The 17,255-nt window shown below is 44.8% G+C and overlaps 1 protein-coding gene across 1 annotated transcript; it reads right to left on the reverse strand.

Moving 5' to 3' along the window:
* Nucleotides 1-5,586: 5,586 nt before the first annotated feature.
* T265_13793 (hypothetical protein) lies at nucleotides 5,587-16,803 on the reverse strand (the record flags this gene model as incomplete). Its single annotated transcript, XM_009170541.1, has 3 exons — nucleotides 5,587-6,075; nucleotides 10,689-11,173; nucleotides 16,405-16,803. Coding segments are annotated over 3 exons (1,287 nt in total), but the record flags the coding sequence as incomplete, so codon positions are not given.
* Between the last annotated feature and the right edge of the window lie 452 nt (nucleotides 16,804-17,255).

Consider the following 17,255-nt stretch of genomic DNA (forward strand, 5'->3'; position numbering starts at 1 on the left):
CTCGAGTTTGGCGCCAACATACTAAGCGCTGAACGGAGTACAACTCCACTTTCGAGATTCCTGACTTGGTGAGTGGAAGTTAGGTTCCATGGATTTTACTAAAGCCTGTACTGATGCAGTCTTTCGTGTTATTAGGACTAATTGAAAGGACAGATGGGAGTGAAAAAATGGAATTGAGATTAAGATTTTTAACCGTCGGTTTGAGTATTTTTTGACATAAGATTACAACATCTCGTTTGCCACACTCACACTCCGACAATCACACATATTCCTCTTCGTGAAAAATGCTGATTTGTCGGGCATACCAATCACATAGCTTAAGCGGGAACACGTTCACCCGTTCAGACGGGAGAATTCAGATGCGTCCAACGTGCGCTGGTGTAATATTGGTTACACGTTCGCCTCGCATGTCAGGTGTCCGGAGGTCCAACCCCGGCATTGCCATTGGATATGCACTGCTGACGAGCTCTAGTAAGATCGAAACTCGAGTCCAGTGCTCCCTCCTTTGGTGTGGATTCACCAGAATGATTGCGCCAGGACAAGAGGATGACTGTTCAAACGAGAGTGGTGTGAATGTGAACAAAAACGGAAGAAGCGAGGAAATTACTCTCCGAAAAACACTCTAGGAAGCTGTCTGGACAAGCACGGCAACGATGTATGATAGGATTAATTAACCATGTATGGTCTATTGAACACAAAGTTCACATTCAGCCCATACGCAACATGCCATCCATTGCAAACAGGGCTGCTAGACTTTCTCGTCAAAATGAGACAACTCACGAACCTTAGTTATCGGTGAGCAAAATTAATTTTCTAGGCACTTATCACGCTGCCTAACGGTTACCAAATATTGGGACCGATTTAACGTGAACGTATTTAATCAACTAGGCACAGGCGTACCTCAAGTCGTGTGGCTAAAAAAGCGAGTGACAGAAGTTTTGCAAACCACATCAGTTTGTTTTGTTACTTCCGTAGCACAAGACAGATGTGACGACCCCGACCGATCACAAACGCAGGAATGTAATCACGGTGCAGCGTGCACAACACAACTTCAGTGGTTCAGTTTACCGATGCTGATCGTTTTGCATGGTCACGTGATGGTTCCGTATTCGCGTTTTTCAACGGCGTACTTCACCGTTTGGCGTCCTGAAGTCAAGTCAAGCTATAGTGTCGAACTGGTAGGTAACTTGTTTATAGTGCAAGTAACCAAAGATGAAGGAATTATTGATAATCGTTAGACTGACCATACACTAAGTTTCGAATCACCATTATTTTTTAGAATGCTGTTTTGAGTTTGAAAGTTTTCTCTAACCTGATTCAAGTACAAAGAGACCGAGTCACACTAGATTTAATGTCAATCGAAGGACGCGAATCCATAATTCGACATGAATTGGATCAGAGACACAGTACGGAACGAAACACCCATTTTAAGGAGAAAGTTGGAGCCTAGATAGTGTTTGGGTATGACACCACGAGGTATGAGGTGTTCGGAAAAAACAGCACATGTGTGGTGACAACCCCCCCTGCATGCAAGAATGCACAAGGACAGCGTCCTTGGATTTAACATAAATTGCATCCGCTTGATTTTTCTCTCCGCGTTTAAAGTATGCCTATTTTGAACGTCCGATTCATATGTTCCCCTACTCCACACCACTGAAGGGACAGGTAAGCACCAGCCCGTTGAAAACGTAATTCTGGCGCCAAATGCTACTCATTAGGGTGCTTCAAACGATGTCGTTCTTCGCCACGAACCTACTGGCTTATTCGATCATCGATACATGACTCCAGCTCCGCTAATCTACAAAAAACTGCTCAATGATTTTCTCTCCTGGCACTACTACTGAACTACTGAGAGCATAAATAGGTGTTTGTAAGATGACAACTTGAATGAGTATATCCGTGGACGATGGGGTCGGGGATAAACCCAACCGCAGATAGCATCGTATGCTAAAACCTAGTACGCTTTCTCCAGCGGATTACTGCATGCATTGTTCGCAGAAATGTTAGGCGACCAGAAAAAGCGTAGAAAAGCAAACCATTGGTGTGGCACTTGAGACAGTAGCTGTCTTGCAAAATCAACAACCAATAAACTCACCCGAGCTACCAATATTTCAACAAATTACCAAAATCAAGAGTTGTTACTCTGACCCACTAGCTCACGAATCCAAGGAGTATGGCGACAAAGCACCGAATAATTTTTCCACTCATGCAGCAGTCCGTCACAGGCTGCGTGCAAATGTGGCATAAGTCCGAGAACAATGAAATGACTTGCGTGGTACACTTACATGAGCCATCTGAGCGAGTAATACGGTTTCACAGTCGGTTAGCTACTAACTTGTTTAAAACTAAGAGATGGATTTCGTTTTCCTGAAATGTCTGCGTGGCAGGACTCAACTAAGCAACTGCCGTGAGTAAATACCAGTTTTAATTCGATGTATGGCCCCTCAGGATATTTTCAAGGTTTTGTCAACTTGTGTAGGCGACTCAGACAACTTTCCAGGTGTATTTAATTAGTTTACGAATCAAGCACAAACGACACATCAAACTACTGTGTTGATATCCAGTAACAAACAAGACTAGCGTTTTTCCTTGACTAGACCGCTGAGCCCAAAGAATGTAGGGTAGGTGACGATTCCGCGTTTTCACGAGCCACATATCTATCCACACTGGACCTCTTGTTCAAGGATATCAGAGAGCAACCTGAAAAGCGCTTGAAATCTGGACGTTTTTGATCATGTTCCTCCCAAGGTCGTAGGGCGTTTTTTGCACCAAATCCAGCATCATCATCGACAGGATGACATCAGTGTTCAGCACCGACGATTCACTGCCGTACGAGGGCTGGGATTCTGCCAGGGCACCCACGCCTAGACAGGAGGACGGTTAGGGTCCTCAACCAAAACCTTTGGCTCAAAAGCCTAACCGCAAGGCAGCGGTGTTTGGCGGGAAATGCAAGTACATTAGCAGTTCTACGGAACAAGTCCAACCCTCAACCTGGAGGGCCAGAAGACTGTGTTCATCAGACCTCTCACCATTGACCAACCTGGAATGAGAGACTCTGTGGGTGTCACGGAGACACTCCCCAGTAAAGTTCAATGGATCGCTGAGATGCGCAAACCGTCACACCACGGTAGGTTTAGTCTCTTCGTGACGGTGCACCGGATCCCAACTCTTCCGTTTCCTTTCGGCTCCTCTAAGATGTTCTTTCCTCACAGTAATATGTCAGTTACGCGCTAGTATTTACTACTGGTATCCACTTTTGAAGATGATGTTCTCTTGGGGCGCAATGCGCTGTATCGCTAACCGAGGTCGATTTGGATGACAGCAGTCTTACCAAGGTTACTGCTTAATTTGATTAGGAAAGCTGAGCACCGACATAAAACTAAGAACAAAGTCAAACGAGGTTACTATTCAGTGGACCAAATAGGCTCAGTGTTTTTTAAAGCAGCTAACCTGACCTCTGAATTAAAGTTCAATACGGGTTCGATCGCGTAGTTTACACTTAGCAAAATCAGTGAAAAATTACAAAGCAATCAAACGAAATAACTACCATTCAGCTGCCACATCTGTTCGGTGCATAGCTGCCATGCTTCCTGGAGGAAGATACCGTCAGTTTGCTCAAGTTTGGATAGTAGTGGAGACGCCACGAACTTTCTGATAAGTAAGCTCATGCCTTAACCAGTAAACTGTCTTGAGCAAACTCCTGAGAGTATACATGATTACAAATCAGACGACTGTTCCAGGGGTACTAAATCCCAACCTATGGGAGCCTCATGAGGTCCGTTACTTCAAGCCGGCGTTGGGTATCTGTTCTTCAGATCGAACACACCGCACCATATGAATACAACTGTCCTCAACCAAATAGACAACTTCCCAGAAGAGTCATCAAGCCTGGCCTGGTGAGGACCCCTTTGGGTGGTTCTGTCAGACTTGTCCAGAATTGAGAGGTCTGTGAAACTACCTCTGGTCAAGATGTGTCGCAAAACAGGCCCGTGTGTGTGCCTATCGCCAACAAGGTAAGTCTGAGACAAGCTTAGTGCAACCGTGCGGACTAGTCAGAGCGTATGTAAGGAATGTGAGACACGGGGATGAAATGGTCACAAGGTACACTGGATCATATTCTCTCCTACCTCATCGATTTTTTATCGATATCCCAATGTTCTCCACATTAATCAAATTGTGACCCTTCCAGAAAAGATGAAACAGTCTGATTACCATTTTGGGCGAATTCTGTACCGACGGCCACGTCGATAAAGGTTTTGTAAGTGTCCTCAGTTGTTACTTCGTAATTTATGTCTGCTGCAAGAATGTTGGTGGCCATGTCCTTGATTGCTTCACGTCTGCTTTTTCGCCTCGCGAAACCTGCGAGTCAGTATGCATACTGTCCCTACAAATGAAGTACAACATACCTAGGTGCTGGTGTATCATTTGGCCCCATGACAGGTACGCGTTGATAACCTGCAACACACTTCTCTTTTTCGGATGTTAACCGGTACGTACCTAAAAGGTATTCAGCAGAGTATCCAGGTTTCCTATGGTGTCACAACCTAATCTGAGCACAAGATATCGAATCTGCGCGCTTTCCTCTGAGGCAAACCTGATTCGCGGGATCGCATTTGGAAACTTATTACTTAATGTTCCATTGATCTCCTGGCTTTCTTCCGGACTGTTGTTTCTGTGGCCTCTTAGATCCATATCCTAATGGTATGGACTCGCCAAAGGCATTCTGATTGAGCTTATCGTCCGAAAGCACATTGCCAAATGTGATAATGTGGTCTGGTCTGTCACACGCATCTCACACTGGCCTCTCCAAAGCTATTTCAACATCGCGTACCCGATTACGATTCTGCACAGTCGTAGGTCATTTTGTCGGAGTATAGTCTACCATATCGTTCACCTGTTGAGACACCGTTTTCAGTTGACGCAAAAACTCCTTCGTAAGCCGTCTGCCCAGAAAGCTTCTCCTCCTATACGACATTTTCATACATTCGATGATTTTGCCAGGAATTCTTCGTATTTGGCTGTTTAAAATTCCGCCCTGTGGGTTTATGAAACTTCCTTTGACCAGACTTGACTTATACCGCGAAGTTTGGGTGGTTACTTGGTATAATCTGTACAAATGCTGACAACCGTCAACATTTCGTCGCAAGGTCGCGGTTATTATGACACAATCTTTGTCCGCATGGAACAATCGGGTGAATAAATTGCCACCATTTGCATTAATGAACAATTTTCGACCCCATACGTCTTGTACCCTAGTTAGAATCTGGGGACGAGATGGTTTAAGTGGTTACAGTGCGAATTTACTGACCGGAAGGTCAGTGGTTTGAACCCTACCTGCTATGTACCGTCCAGCTGTAGCCCCCTTTCGGTGCCTAGCTGCCATACCACCCAAAGGAAGCACGGGGGATGGGATACTACCAGGTTGCCCAAGCCTAGACAGGGAAGATCGAGAGGCGGAGGTTGGGTTCGAACCACGAACCTTCCGGTCAGTAAATTCGCGCTCTAAACACTGAGCTATCTGCTACGTAGTTGATCCATGTACATTATGCACCCTTGAAACACAAAAAGACTTATGGTTAAAGTAGTGTTGGTATTTACAAACAAAATATGGATAGGTAGCAGCCCTGATCGTGACATTTGGTTTCTGAGAGTGAACAGCTGACAGCCCTCAATTAGAACAAACCACGCCGGTTTCGCAGGCGTTCGGCCAACTTGGCGTCGTCCTGGGACATTTTTTGACGAGCATGAGAAAGCAGTGCTTCACTCAGTGCAAGGCCCGTCTTCGCAGAGTCGTCTTTTTGCAGCCGGATGGCCAGCTCTAAATCTGAAACAGCTTCTTCCCATTTGCTAACAGCCACATAGGACTGAGCTCGGCGGTATAAAGTTTTAGCAATATCCTGATTGGACAACGCAGAAGGTGCATCGAGTGCCATTCCGACTGAACCATTGGGGTAGGTTTCACTTTGGGCCAGTTTGACCCAGCCAGGATCCATCCGGAGTGCTCGTGTGCAGTTGTGGGCGGCAGAGTAAGCTGAGCCTGCTTTCAGTTGACACAAAGCGAGGTTGAGCAAAAGGCTTTCAGAGTAAGAAAAAAATGGGTGAGGCTAGCTGAGAACATCTCGCCATGATTACTGACAACAGTTCTCATGCTAAGTGAAACCATCCAAAAACGGATACAATATAACAGGAAACGGAGGGGCACTGGTACTATCTTACCTCAGCTCTTTGAAGGGTCTAAAAGATGCTCGCAACACGAGTACTGATTCATACACCTAAGTCTGTCAAATGTGCAACCACTCGGGTAATGGTGGGTGCCGGTGTCAAAGTATCACAGAAAGTGATCTTGAGGGCTTGTCCGTTCACAGGACCAAGTATTAGGCCAATTGATAATATAATTTTATCCGCGATTTCCATTTATGCCTATACGAACCGCTCTTCATCTATAGCTTTCCATGCACTTTTTCTCATTTCCACCATCATTCATTTCATTGTGACGCACTACTGAAAATATTTGTCCACGTTTTTCGTTTGATTACGCTTCATGGTGTTTCATACTCACATCTTAAGGGTCTAGAAAATAAGATCAGCCTCCTCGCTTTAGAAATGATACAGTGCGGTTGAAATAACTACTAAATAGGAGGCTTAAAGTTGTTAATTATGTTGAATTTCTAAGCGAGCTTGACCCTATGGGTACCTAGTAGGATTTAAGCGACAGTCATCACCGACAATGGAGGCCAACATAGGTCCACTTAACGCCATGCACCACGAGTAGCTGACGGAAGGATGGTAGTCACATCAATAAATCAGACGCAATGGTCGATTAGTGGGTCATCGTTACAAGCAGACTCGCGTAACTTCCATCTGGATAATTTTGACAGAGAGTAAGTGTATGCAGAGAACCTGGTGGTCGCGTACAATCACCTACCTAAGATCTGACTAAGGAGTGTTCCACCTTGTAATTTACTACTCATAAGGTTGCTGAAAATCCATGGAGAACATCATAAACGAGAGATTCAGCTGGGTTCCAGGTGAGTCTCTCGAAAGAACCAAATTAGTTTGCAGATGAGTGTATATTCGCTAGTGTTCCACCTTTTTAAATGCGCTGTGATGCCCACGCACTTGGTTCGATGAAAATATGAAAATAGCAAGACTTGTTTGTCCTAACCGATTCGCGATTCTTTTGGAAGACTTCATCAATCTGTAGTAAAGTAGAAAAAACTTACATTTATGCGCACCCCAAACCAAACTTTTCCCGAAAATGGATATGGGTAATCAACTATAGAAAACCCCGAATATTATGTGTAGATCTGGTTGTTTCGTTGGTTTCTAGAACACCGTAAATACATTGTGGCGTTACTAGTCAAGTGCACGGAATGACGCATCGACACAGTTTGTACAGGCGTTTTACCGTGCGTAAGTATTCGACCAGAGAAAGCAGTTGCAACATCGTGAAATACACCGAGTTGCACACTAATTTGGTTTTAACGGAAGACTCAGCTGCAGCCCAGCTGAATTTCTCGTCTCTGGTATTCTTTAATTCAATGTACTGTACAAAGGCCGCCTCATTATTCAGTTGGGACAATATTAGAGATATTTCAGTACGTTGTCTACACGGTAAGGTTACTAAAGCGTTCCCAGCACCCTTATGAGCATTGGGTCCCGTCTACTAGCAATATCAGCCCAGCTTTCACACTTGAATCGTACAATGCCAGCTGAGATCAGCTCTTCCTGCTCTCACCACCCTCGGAAGGAATTCAATAAGTGTGTTCAGAGTGTGAACTCTCGGGACGAGAGATCAACACAAACCATCCTCACAGACCCAGAAGCTGATTCCCGATAGTTCCTATCTTTCTGGATGTTTTCAGAAGCCGATGGATTTGTTTTTATTTCAATGGGACTAAATGCTCCGGATATTCAGTATTCTTGTACATCGGGGACAGGTATACGCCGGTGAGCAAATATAGTGAACCTACAGAACAACCGCAGGTTCTTTTGTCGGACTCAACCTGAGAGAACGGTAACCGAAAGAAAAACTCAATTTGGATCTAGCTTTCTAAGCGGTGAGGGACGGTGAAAATAGATAATGTTAGGAGATGTGGTTAGCGCAAATTTGTTTGTTTACAACAGAACTGCAGATGTTTCGTCACAGAGCGAAGTACGTCACCTTACATTCTAGTTTCACTATCTCCTACCTGTACTACAATTGAAGGAAACACACAAAAACTGTCATAGACGCTGGGTAGTCCTGACCGGAGATGAATCGACCAAATAGTTACCTTGAGAGAGTCCTTGAACAGCACCTCTTTTTCAAACGTCCGACGTTGGACCTGAAGGTTGCTCTCGACTCCGTAGAGCGTCGGAAAGCAAGGCGGTGCTTGGTGATATCCTTTCCAAATTTTTATCCTTTGTAAGGGTACTTATTGTACTTCAAGTTCTGTAAATGCGTACGGGCATACAACATACTTTCGCCTGACAAGTAGATTCAGTAATGTAAAACAAGGCTGCCGTCTTTCGCCATTCCTTTTCACATTTTTCAATGACATGTTGCCCAAACCTTCACTGCCTGCCTTGGGAAATTTGGGGGTCGAGGTATTCCCCGAGTGTTCGGTCACAGATTGTGTACCGATATTGGTTCGGATCCTTTGAAGATTCGAGTCAATTTACATAGCCTAAGTAGTTACGCTGCACGATTACGTATGTGACTCATAACTGCAAAGTGTTAAGTGCTGTTACAAGAGTGAACGGCATCAATCCCACACCTCATGCTTGCAAACCAGCCAACCGACGTAGCAGGTAAATTCACTCAGCTGGGTAGTTGTATGAGTTCCGGTGGATGGCTGAAGACAAGTTCACCTCTCGAATCTGGGGAGTGGAGGCAAGGAAGATTTTTCCAAATTCATTTACCTACAGGTTCGAAGCCAGTTTGTCGGTCATGAGTAGAGTATACACTACGACAGTGCGATCCATACTACTTTATGGACGAGATACGTGACCACTGTGCGCAGAGGAAAACTCGCAGTGTTTGACAATCGGTGCCTGTGAAGAATTAGCCGGGTCAGGTGAAAAAATTGGATTGGTGATGCTGAGGTACACTAGCTGGTTTGAGGAAGAAGCTCTACCGCGACGGATGACCTACTCACGCTGGTTAGGACATGCACTTTGCTTACTAGAGGACCGTCTGTCTTTTTTTCGCCTAACCCTTTGGTGAGTAGAAACGACCGAGAGTCTATGACCTCGTACCCACGTATGGAAACACTAACAAGTATACCCAGCTGAGCTGAGAACTGCCACTTTCTTGGATGGGGACGCCGGGACATTGACAGACACGGCTAAGTAAAGCAGTCAATAGTTTCCGCGTCGAAGGTATCGCGATCAGCTACCCAGTTTCCCACTACTTCTAACTAAATAGATTCAACATGAACTAAGTGTTTATACCATCACCCATACTCTCCTATGTTCCTATAACCGAGACCGTAACAGCTGGAACCAACATACCTTTAGTACTTTGCTTACCACAGATAGACCGAAATGAACTGAAAAAGGGGTCACTGGTGTCACAAGACGAAGTGACGATAGGGATGTCGGCATCGGCTTTTTGATATGACGGTTCACAGCTAGGTCATTGGTGTTACCATTGTGGTGTTTCTCCAATGGGTCAAACCGGAAGTGTCTTCTAATAAGGTTCTGACGTTGGGGGTTGCTCCGTCAAATAAAGTTGCATCGGGGAAAGTTGTGTCTCAAAGGTTAGCTCCCCTGAAGACTTAGCGAAATTCCCACAGCAAGCTCAACAATCTTTTCATCTGCAATGTGATAGAAGTGGTTTGAGTCAAAATTCGACTCGATTTTGCCTTTTTTCTACAGTATATGATCTTGGACAGCAAGATCAGTCGCCGGCGAATGAATAATTTTTTTTTCAGTCTTAGACTTGCTGGCACATTACCGATGCAAATTGCAAAGTGGTACCAGTTTGAATCCGGTCATCCAATTCAAATTCACTAGTTGTTATCATCTGCATCTGGTTGTAGTTCTTAGTCTGTACAAGAGGTCCAGACGGCGTTCGGAGAATACACCGGGTCTCAAAACACTCACACTTCCTGATTGTTGCTGCACATGAGCGCCGCGTTGTTTTGCTTGTCTATAGTTTGAAGGATTAGAAAACGACAATTCGTTTGTAATAACTCGCCGCCGAGGAACTGAGAGTCAGCTTGAAGATTTATCCCGCTGATGCAATCAAAGTCCAAGAAACACACCCACACAGCCCGTGGACGGGAAAATTTCACCACAATTTGATAAAAACATCAAAAGGCGGTCGAAAAAATTTCTCAAAGCGATGGGACGTCAATGCTAGTAGCCCACCCAAAAAGGAGGTACCAAAGCATCTCATATAACCTCTGAGGGTCAATCGAATTACGGTGCAGAATAAGATGCTTCAATCATATTCATTACAGAAATTATGATGATGATCAGCAAAAAGATAGAAAAGGCTCACGGAAAACTAGAGATACCATACGTGTCTACGAAAGGCATAGATAGTACCACGCATTGCAAGATACTTTGATATCTCTCCGGAAGCGGTGTTTGGTGGTTATCTTCGGCATATGAATGTTATAACCCTAATCCTTCATGAAAATCATATAGCCTAGCATTGAAAGGGGTAAGACAAGCTGGTTGCGGGAAGTATAACTAACCTGAACTCTAGTCTTTCAACGGCTTGACCGTCCGACTCGAAGGTGTCGATACAGAGGCCTTCTGGATGGTCCAAATTGAGCACCGCATCCCCATCTCCACCTTCTTTCAGAGCAGTCTGTGGACACAGTGCAGCTACGAAAGAGGTGTTCCTATCGAGTGTATCCGTTATTGCGCATGTTTCGTACGCCTTTCTTGCCAACGTCGCAAGCTGGAGGCCACGCGAATAACACTTGAATGCGGAAGCCCAAACACCCGAAGAATTGGTGGTGTGATCCGTTCCTTGACGTTCAGAGTGCTTCTGTATTAACCAGTTACCCCGTTGTTTGAGATAACACGCACGATAGTACCAAAATCTAGCCAAGTCGGGATTCCAGTCAGAAGTTGGGTTTGACAGTGGATCGTCAGCGTTTTGCTCAGTCGATTGGTTGTGTGAACAGGCAGGAGGACTGTGCACGTGCAGCATGCGAATGGTGAGATCGAAGTTCTTTAGGTTGAATGGAATACAACACAAGAATAGCGAAGGAGCTATCCCATCGTCCCTGTTTTATGAATAGTTGAACTCGAAAAACTGGGTCACCATGGAACACCCTTTAGGCCGTACATAAGATCAGTCACGTGACCCTTCGGCCAACAGTCAAAAAATGTTTGCTTGGGGAAATAATTAGATACCGACCTAATCCTGGTATATATTTAAAAGGAAATACACCAATAGAGTATTCTCTATTCTTAAAGAGCTAACACTATAATGTCCACGATTCTAGCAATTATCTTGGAATCATCAGTCAACCAAAACACAGAAGACAACCGACTGCCACTATGTTATCTCGATAAACGCCTTGATCCACAGCTGAGCAAGACAGCATTTACGAAAGCATCCCACAGTTTCAATACGGGATTGGGATGACGTAGCTAGAAACTAGGATATAAGTCATCATGCATCAGTTTGTTAACAATTTATTAGTCGTTTCTGGTGTGATCTCCGTTAAAAAGTATTTTCTGGGGTTCTGATTACTAAGCTGACTAGTTAGGGCGAGAAATACTCGTAACTACCGGACAGGATGTGATGACTGCCAAGAAGACCCATGGTGTTGATCAACTAGCCCGTTTCGCCTAGATATTTTCAGCTGTTGAAGTTCACCAAATCCTGGTAGATTTCTCGTATGGGACTCAGAAGTTTCCGGTATCTGTCCTTCGGTTCAAATCGTATGTACTCGGGTCCCTACACAAGATTCAAAAGCTGAGTTTTCTGCACACAGGTGCGGAAGACGTCAGTAAGACCACTTTACAGCCCGTATTGGTAGACAAACCCGGAAGCTCTCGCCACGCATGATGGATGTTGCGGAGGATACGCACAAACTTATTGTCGAAACGTTATTTTGGTTCCTAAATGTTGAAGAGTGACTAAAATTGAAAGCATATGATACCAGGTCCACCTGAAACCTTCTCTCGCTGTCACGTTCAGACAGATAGGAAATCATCCTGAACTTCATGCTTACGGCAGAATGGATGTTGCATACCCCACTACAGGAAAACCCCAGAGGGTAAAACACCTCCAGTAAGTGAAAGATTGCTGAAACTTCACCAAGATACACACCAAACTTCCAGGACGTGACAACTATATGACAGGACAAGCAACCCGCTGATGGAGGATTACCAGATAGAACTTTCTGAATATTATCAATGAGTTATTAACCCACTGAACATCGCGAAAGAACTGCAGCCATTACCACCCAGATCGATGGGCTCAGCTGGTGCTTCGAGCATCAAGTGACTCTTGATGGTTCCAGAAACAGCATGTGAATGATAAACTCGGTCAGAATTCAGCTGCTTGAATTCTAACCAATGCCAATCGCTTCCAGAAGCCGCTGCCACTGGTTCTACTGGGGTGGATATTGTTTTAAGCTGCCACATTGAAAGGTCTCTACATGAATGACTACAACTTGATAGCCACCTGTGTGCGGCTCGTTTGCCAAGGTGGACGAGCACATCCAGTAAATGTGTCGATTATTGCTGCCTGCTCGTTATAAACGCTTATGCACCAACACTTTCAGCACTTTAAAGGTAGTAGACTACAGTAGCGGTGGTATTGTTGTACGGCTGCATACTAGGCCACTTCTGGTAGAAACATCTTCAGGTTTTTCCGCCATGTCTCAGAACCATGGCTCTAACCAGTTGGAACCAGTAAACTCGGGGCGTGATCCAGAAACGGTTGCCTGATGCAGTAAACGACGCCTCACTCAAAGAATGCATTCAACATTGCAAGCTAAGTTGGCTGGGTCATGTGTTATGTATGCCGGGAAGAGCGTTGTTTTCCGTGTCCAATTTGCAGCGGTGAACAGAATTTGATGTGGTACAAGGGAATGATGCTACGAAAAGCTTGGATGCTGTTGAGATCTCTCGCCTTCCAGGATTGGGTTCACGTGATCCTCCCTGTGTTTGGCTGAAGACAGTGAAAGATATGGCGGCTAATCGATGTCAGTGCGGTTCATGCCGTCAGTTTCTGTCATCAGATTGTTTGACCGAGTGCTGGAGGTGTAGGCACCTCGGATGTTTTGGGCCCTAGGTCCTCCTTCTGTCTTACTTTTATTCATCTTTCCACTACAAGGTTTTACTCAAATAAATTGGCACGGTTTACGGCAGCGAAGCACTGATGGCGTTGCTGTTAACGAATATGATGATGGACCACCGCCAGTACGAGTAAGCACGCATGCGCATCTGATGTCTGACCGAATTTCGTTGATGATAACATAAAGGAGACAAGTTGGTATATGTTACTCGAGCCTTTACAGTACGCCCAATGATTTCACTTTTCCCAGTGAAACAAAACCCATGCAACTACCACGCAGCCCATTCAGGAACTCAAGTTCCTCATGTCCAAGCAAAGATCCATGAACGGAATAGGAATAGGCATTAGCCACGCTAGTTCATGTTGCCGGAGCTACGGGCGATCTATCTGACCACGCGCTGGAGTGATTGAAAAGCCAACACCGCGCAGCCTGTAGTGCTAGTGTGTCAGTCCCAAATTGACAGCCTTTTATTTCCTCACTGACTTATTGTTTTTTTGCTTTTATTCCAGGGTCCAAGTTGAAAATAGTTGCTGTGATAATGCCAAAGAAACCGATGCATATGGTTTGTGGCTAAATAAAGGTGACACAGAAGCACCTGAATCACTCACGATTTAAACTCTTGCAACGATGATGAAGGAATACTGATTGGGGGCAGCCACACACTGAATGTAATGGCCTGCAATCGTCCAGTGGCAACGCGCTCCTAGAAGTCGATAGTCTGACGGTTGGTGGACATTGTTGTGAAGACGATAATTCTGGCAAAGAAATGCCAGAATGCCTTCAAAACACCCAGTGACTGAATCACGTCCTTCAGCGTTTCTAGTTATTTATGCATATCACCCCAGGATCCTCATTTGAGAAGATGACAATTACCAGCGCGTCTGAAGTCGCCAGATAAACCGTTCACAAATTGCTAACCGACCGCTTTTTGGAAGCCCAAACACCCTGTACTGCCGGGTGAAAAGGTGTTCTGTGTTGCACCATGCGAGGCATGTAGTCTGATCTGCGCAACAGGTGTGGGATTAGGAGTCGTCGCTCAAAGAGCCAGTCGGTATATGACTACGTAATATGGTTTCCACCACTGAAGGATGAGTGGAGCATTGTCCAGTCACAGAGAGCTAATCCCCTCTGATCAGCCACTTGTGATCAAACGGTTAAGTGTTCAACGACTGGTCGGAAGGTTGCGTGTACGAAACCCTCTACATTTCGTGAGATGCACAATTCTGATTCTTAACAAAGATGAGAAAGCTTCTTGGCTTTGGAGCATAGATTGGTTTAATTGAAAGGATGAAACCTCTGGTGAATAGTTTATGTCACCTAACTGATACAGCAAAACGGGCCTGTCGAAAACTGTCGAGTTAGAGTACCGTACGCCAGCTCTTTTATGGATTCCAGTGTATCAATGCGACAGAAACGTCGCATTTATCCGATTCTAAAGGGAAAACCAATAAACCGACATCTGTTCCTAAATGAACTAAGTATAGCTACCTGGGAGAAGAGGAAAACTTTTGTTTGTTAGCCTGATCGTCGAACTGGGTAACTGGTCTGCTCGAGCTTTTCAGTCCCCCAGAGGACAACAAACGAACCCAGGGGAGCAAGCAGTGGCTCGCTAATCCAACCAGGAGTTCTTATAACTGGAAGAAGGCGGTCGCCGTACAGTGTTTTCACTCAGTAATACCATCATCATCAGCACACGAACGTTGAACATCGACGCTGCACTCTTGTAAGACCATAATTTACTTCAAAGCCTTATTGTGAAAGATAACAGAGACGGAACTAGTGCAAACATAGTACATGCGCTCCAAGGTGCCTAACCTCCCAGATGCACATTCAGAGAATAGGGACAAAAGGTGAGAAGCATAACGTCGTTTTACAGCGTCTCCAGCCAAGGACCGAGAAGGTCATGCGGAATCCATATTGGAAAGTGGGCCATTTAGATAGTACCCGTAGTAGCTTTCATTCCTGTCTGCCAAGTCAAAGGTCGATCAGCTTGCTTTCACCTTCTAATCTGACTTTTCATCCTAATTGTGGCACCGTATGAAAATGTGACCCGAAAAAAGTTGAAAATCCATGCACTAGAGAGTAAGCAGGTGCGTGAGTTTTCGAGAAATGATAAAAAAGAAAGAAATGATATCAGTTCGGCTTGTGAAGGCATCCATCGTTGACGTTCAGCTGCTTAAGCCGATTTTCGAAGAGGCTCACGCTGCAGCGTAGAGGGCCCTGGGTTGATAAGGAGGTATATGTCAATGCAGCCACCATAAAAATACAACGTACAACAGGCAACCGGGCCAATCATGAGAAGGCCTTTTAACCACATTCCAAATTGTATTGTTATACAGCCTACAGAGGACTCTGACATCGGAGTCAGCTCTATGGCGTAATTGCACGGCATTCAGATCGCCAACGGTGTGTAACAGGACGCAAAAATAGGGTGATCAGAGGTTCAGTCTATTTGAATTCTGGTTTCAGATAACATCTATGCGAAACGACTCCAGTACATCAAAAAAAGTCATTTGTTATCCTAATTGTCTCCGAATGTGGGCACCCAACGCAGTCACATATACTCTTTGCTACGACTTGAAGATCAATTTGAAGTGTCTAACAGCGCTGACTGTGGAGTAGATGCGGCAGCCGAGGGTGACGCAACGCTATAGGTCCTCATGGATAGGTCTGCTAATCGGACTAGGTAAAGAACAGGAGGGAATGTGTGGGAACAGAATTCGGGGATATCGTGTTTTCGCTTATTCACCGTGCTTTTTGAGTGAAAGCAACCTTTCCGATTGAAAGAAAGATTATCGCAGCCGAACTTAGACAAGAGGAACATCGGTCTCCAAAATTCTTTGGCAAAAAAGTTTGGCGCTTAAGTCCACAGTGTCTCAGTTTTTCCGAAGTGTGCTTTCAGATGAGTTAAAACAAGAAACGTGGTTACTGAATTCATCAAAACTCTATCCTAAATGTTTAGAGGCGGTGAGCGTAATATGGGAAAAAACTCCGGGCAGTATAGCTCAACTCAGGTGCATAGCATGATAGGGCTGTCTCCTCATGAAGTAAATCAAAAAGCACCGTAAAAAGTATCGAAAGTGTCACGGTCACTAAAAATAACAAAGATCTTATGGTAGTTCAGATGAAAGGTATGGGAATTAATTACCGCACAAGCCCCGGATGATGAACTGTCCTCTGAGGGCCTTGAATGTTCGAGAAGTGTCACTTTCAAGCGAAAGGTATCACCCTCCACAGACCCAATAAGAACGCTTTCCAACATACTCCGAGTGTTTGGAAAGGCCGAACACGCCTGCTGATCAAGCATATCCGGAGAGTGTCCTATGATGAATCTAAAAATACACCCTTGACGAAGAGGCTCTGGCTGGTGGAGCGTCCCAGGGTGACGGCCACAGACGGAACATAACTCAAAAAATAATCCGTTCCGGTCTAGTTCATCGACTACGGCTGTACATGTAGAACCGTCAACGGCCTTCGAATTACCCGTGAAACCGGCTCGGATCCGAGTGGCAGATGTGAGCAAAACGGGATGCGACGGCAACCCACACTAAAAAAAGAAGATAACTGTGAGATCTGTTTCATTGGAAGAAGACGCAGAAGACAGAATACCGGATTGTATCTATATTTACAAAACCATACAAATAACTGGTGAAAGTACGCTGGTGATCCTGAAGGGAAATTGGTAGACAAAACACCATCCTAGGATAATGGTACAGTACTAAGGCCGTAATCGTAAACAACAATCCAAGAGACCATAAAACAAGAAAAAGCAGTCATTAAGCCTTCCTTCACTATTTCAACGAATCCACCATATTCGTCTTCATCGACCCGTTGAAATAAGGCAGCATACAAATAAACAGCTAAAATGTTGACAAAAAAGAAAAGTATAATAGCGAAAACCCCCTTCAGAGGGATCAAGCCCCAAACTATCCCAATGATTACAGCAAACACTTGTCGAAGCCAATATACGATATCCAAAAATTCATTTTTGTCTTCAAA

Source organism: Opisthorchis viverrini (assembly GCF_000715545.1).
Source record: "Opisthorchis viverrini unplaced genomic scaffold opera_v5_110, whole genome shotgun sequence".
In the NCBI taxonomy this organism is placed as follows: Eukaryota; Metazoa; Platyhelminthes; class Trematoda; order Opisthorchiida; family Opisthorchiidae; genus Opisthorchis; species Opisthorchis viverrini.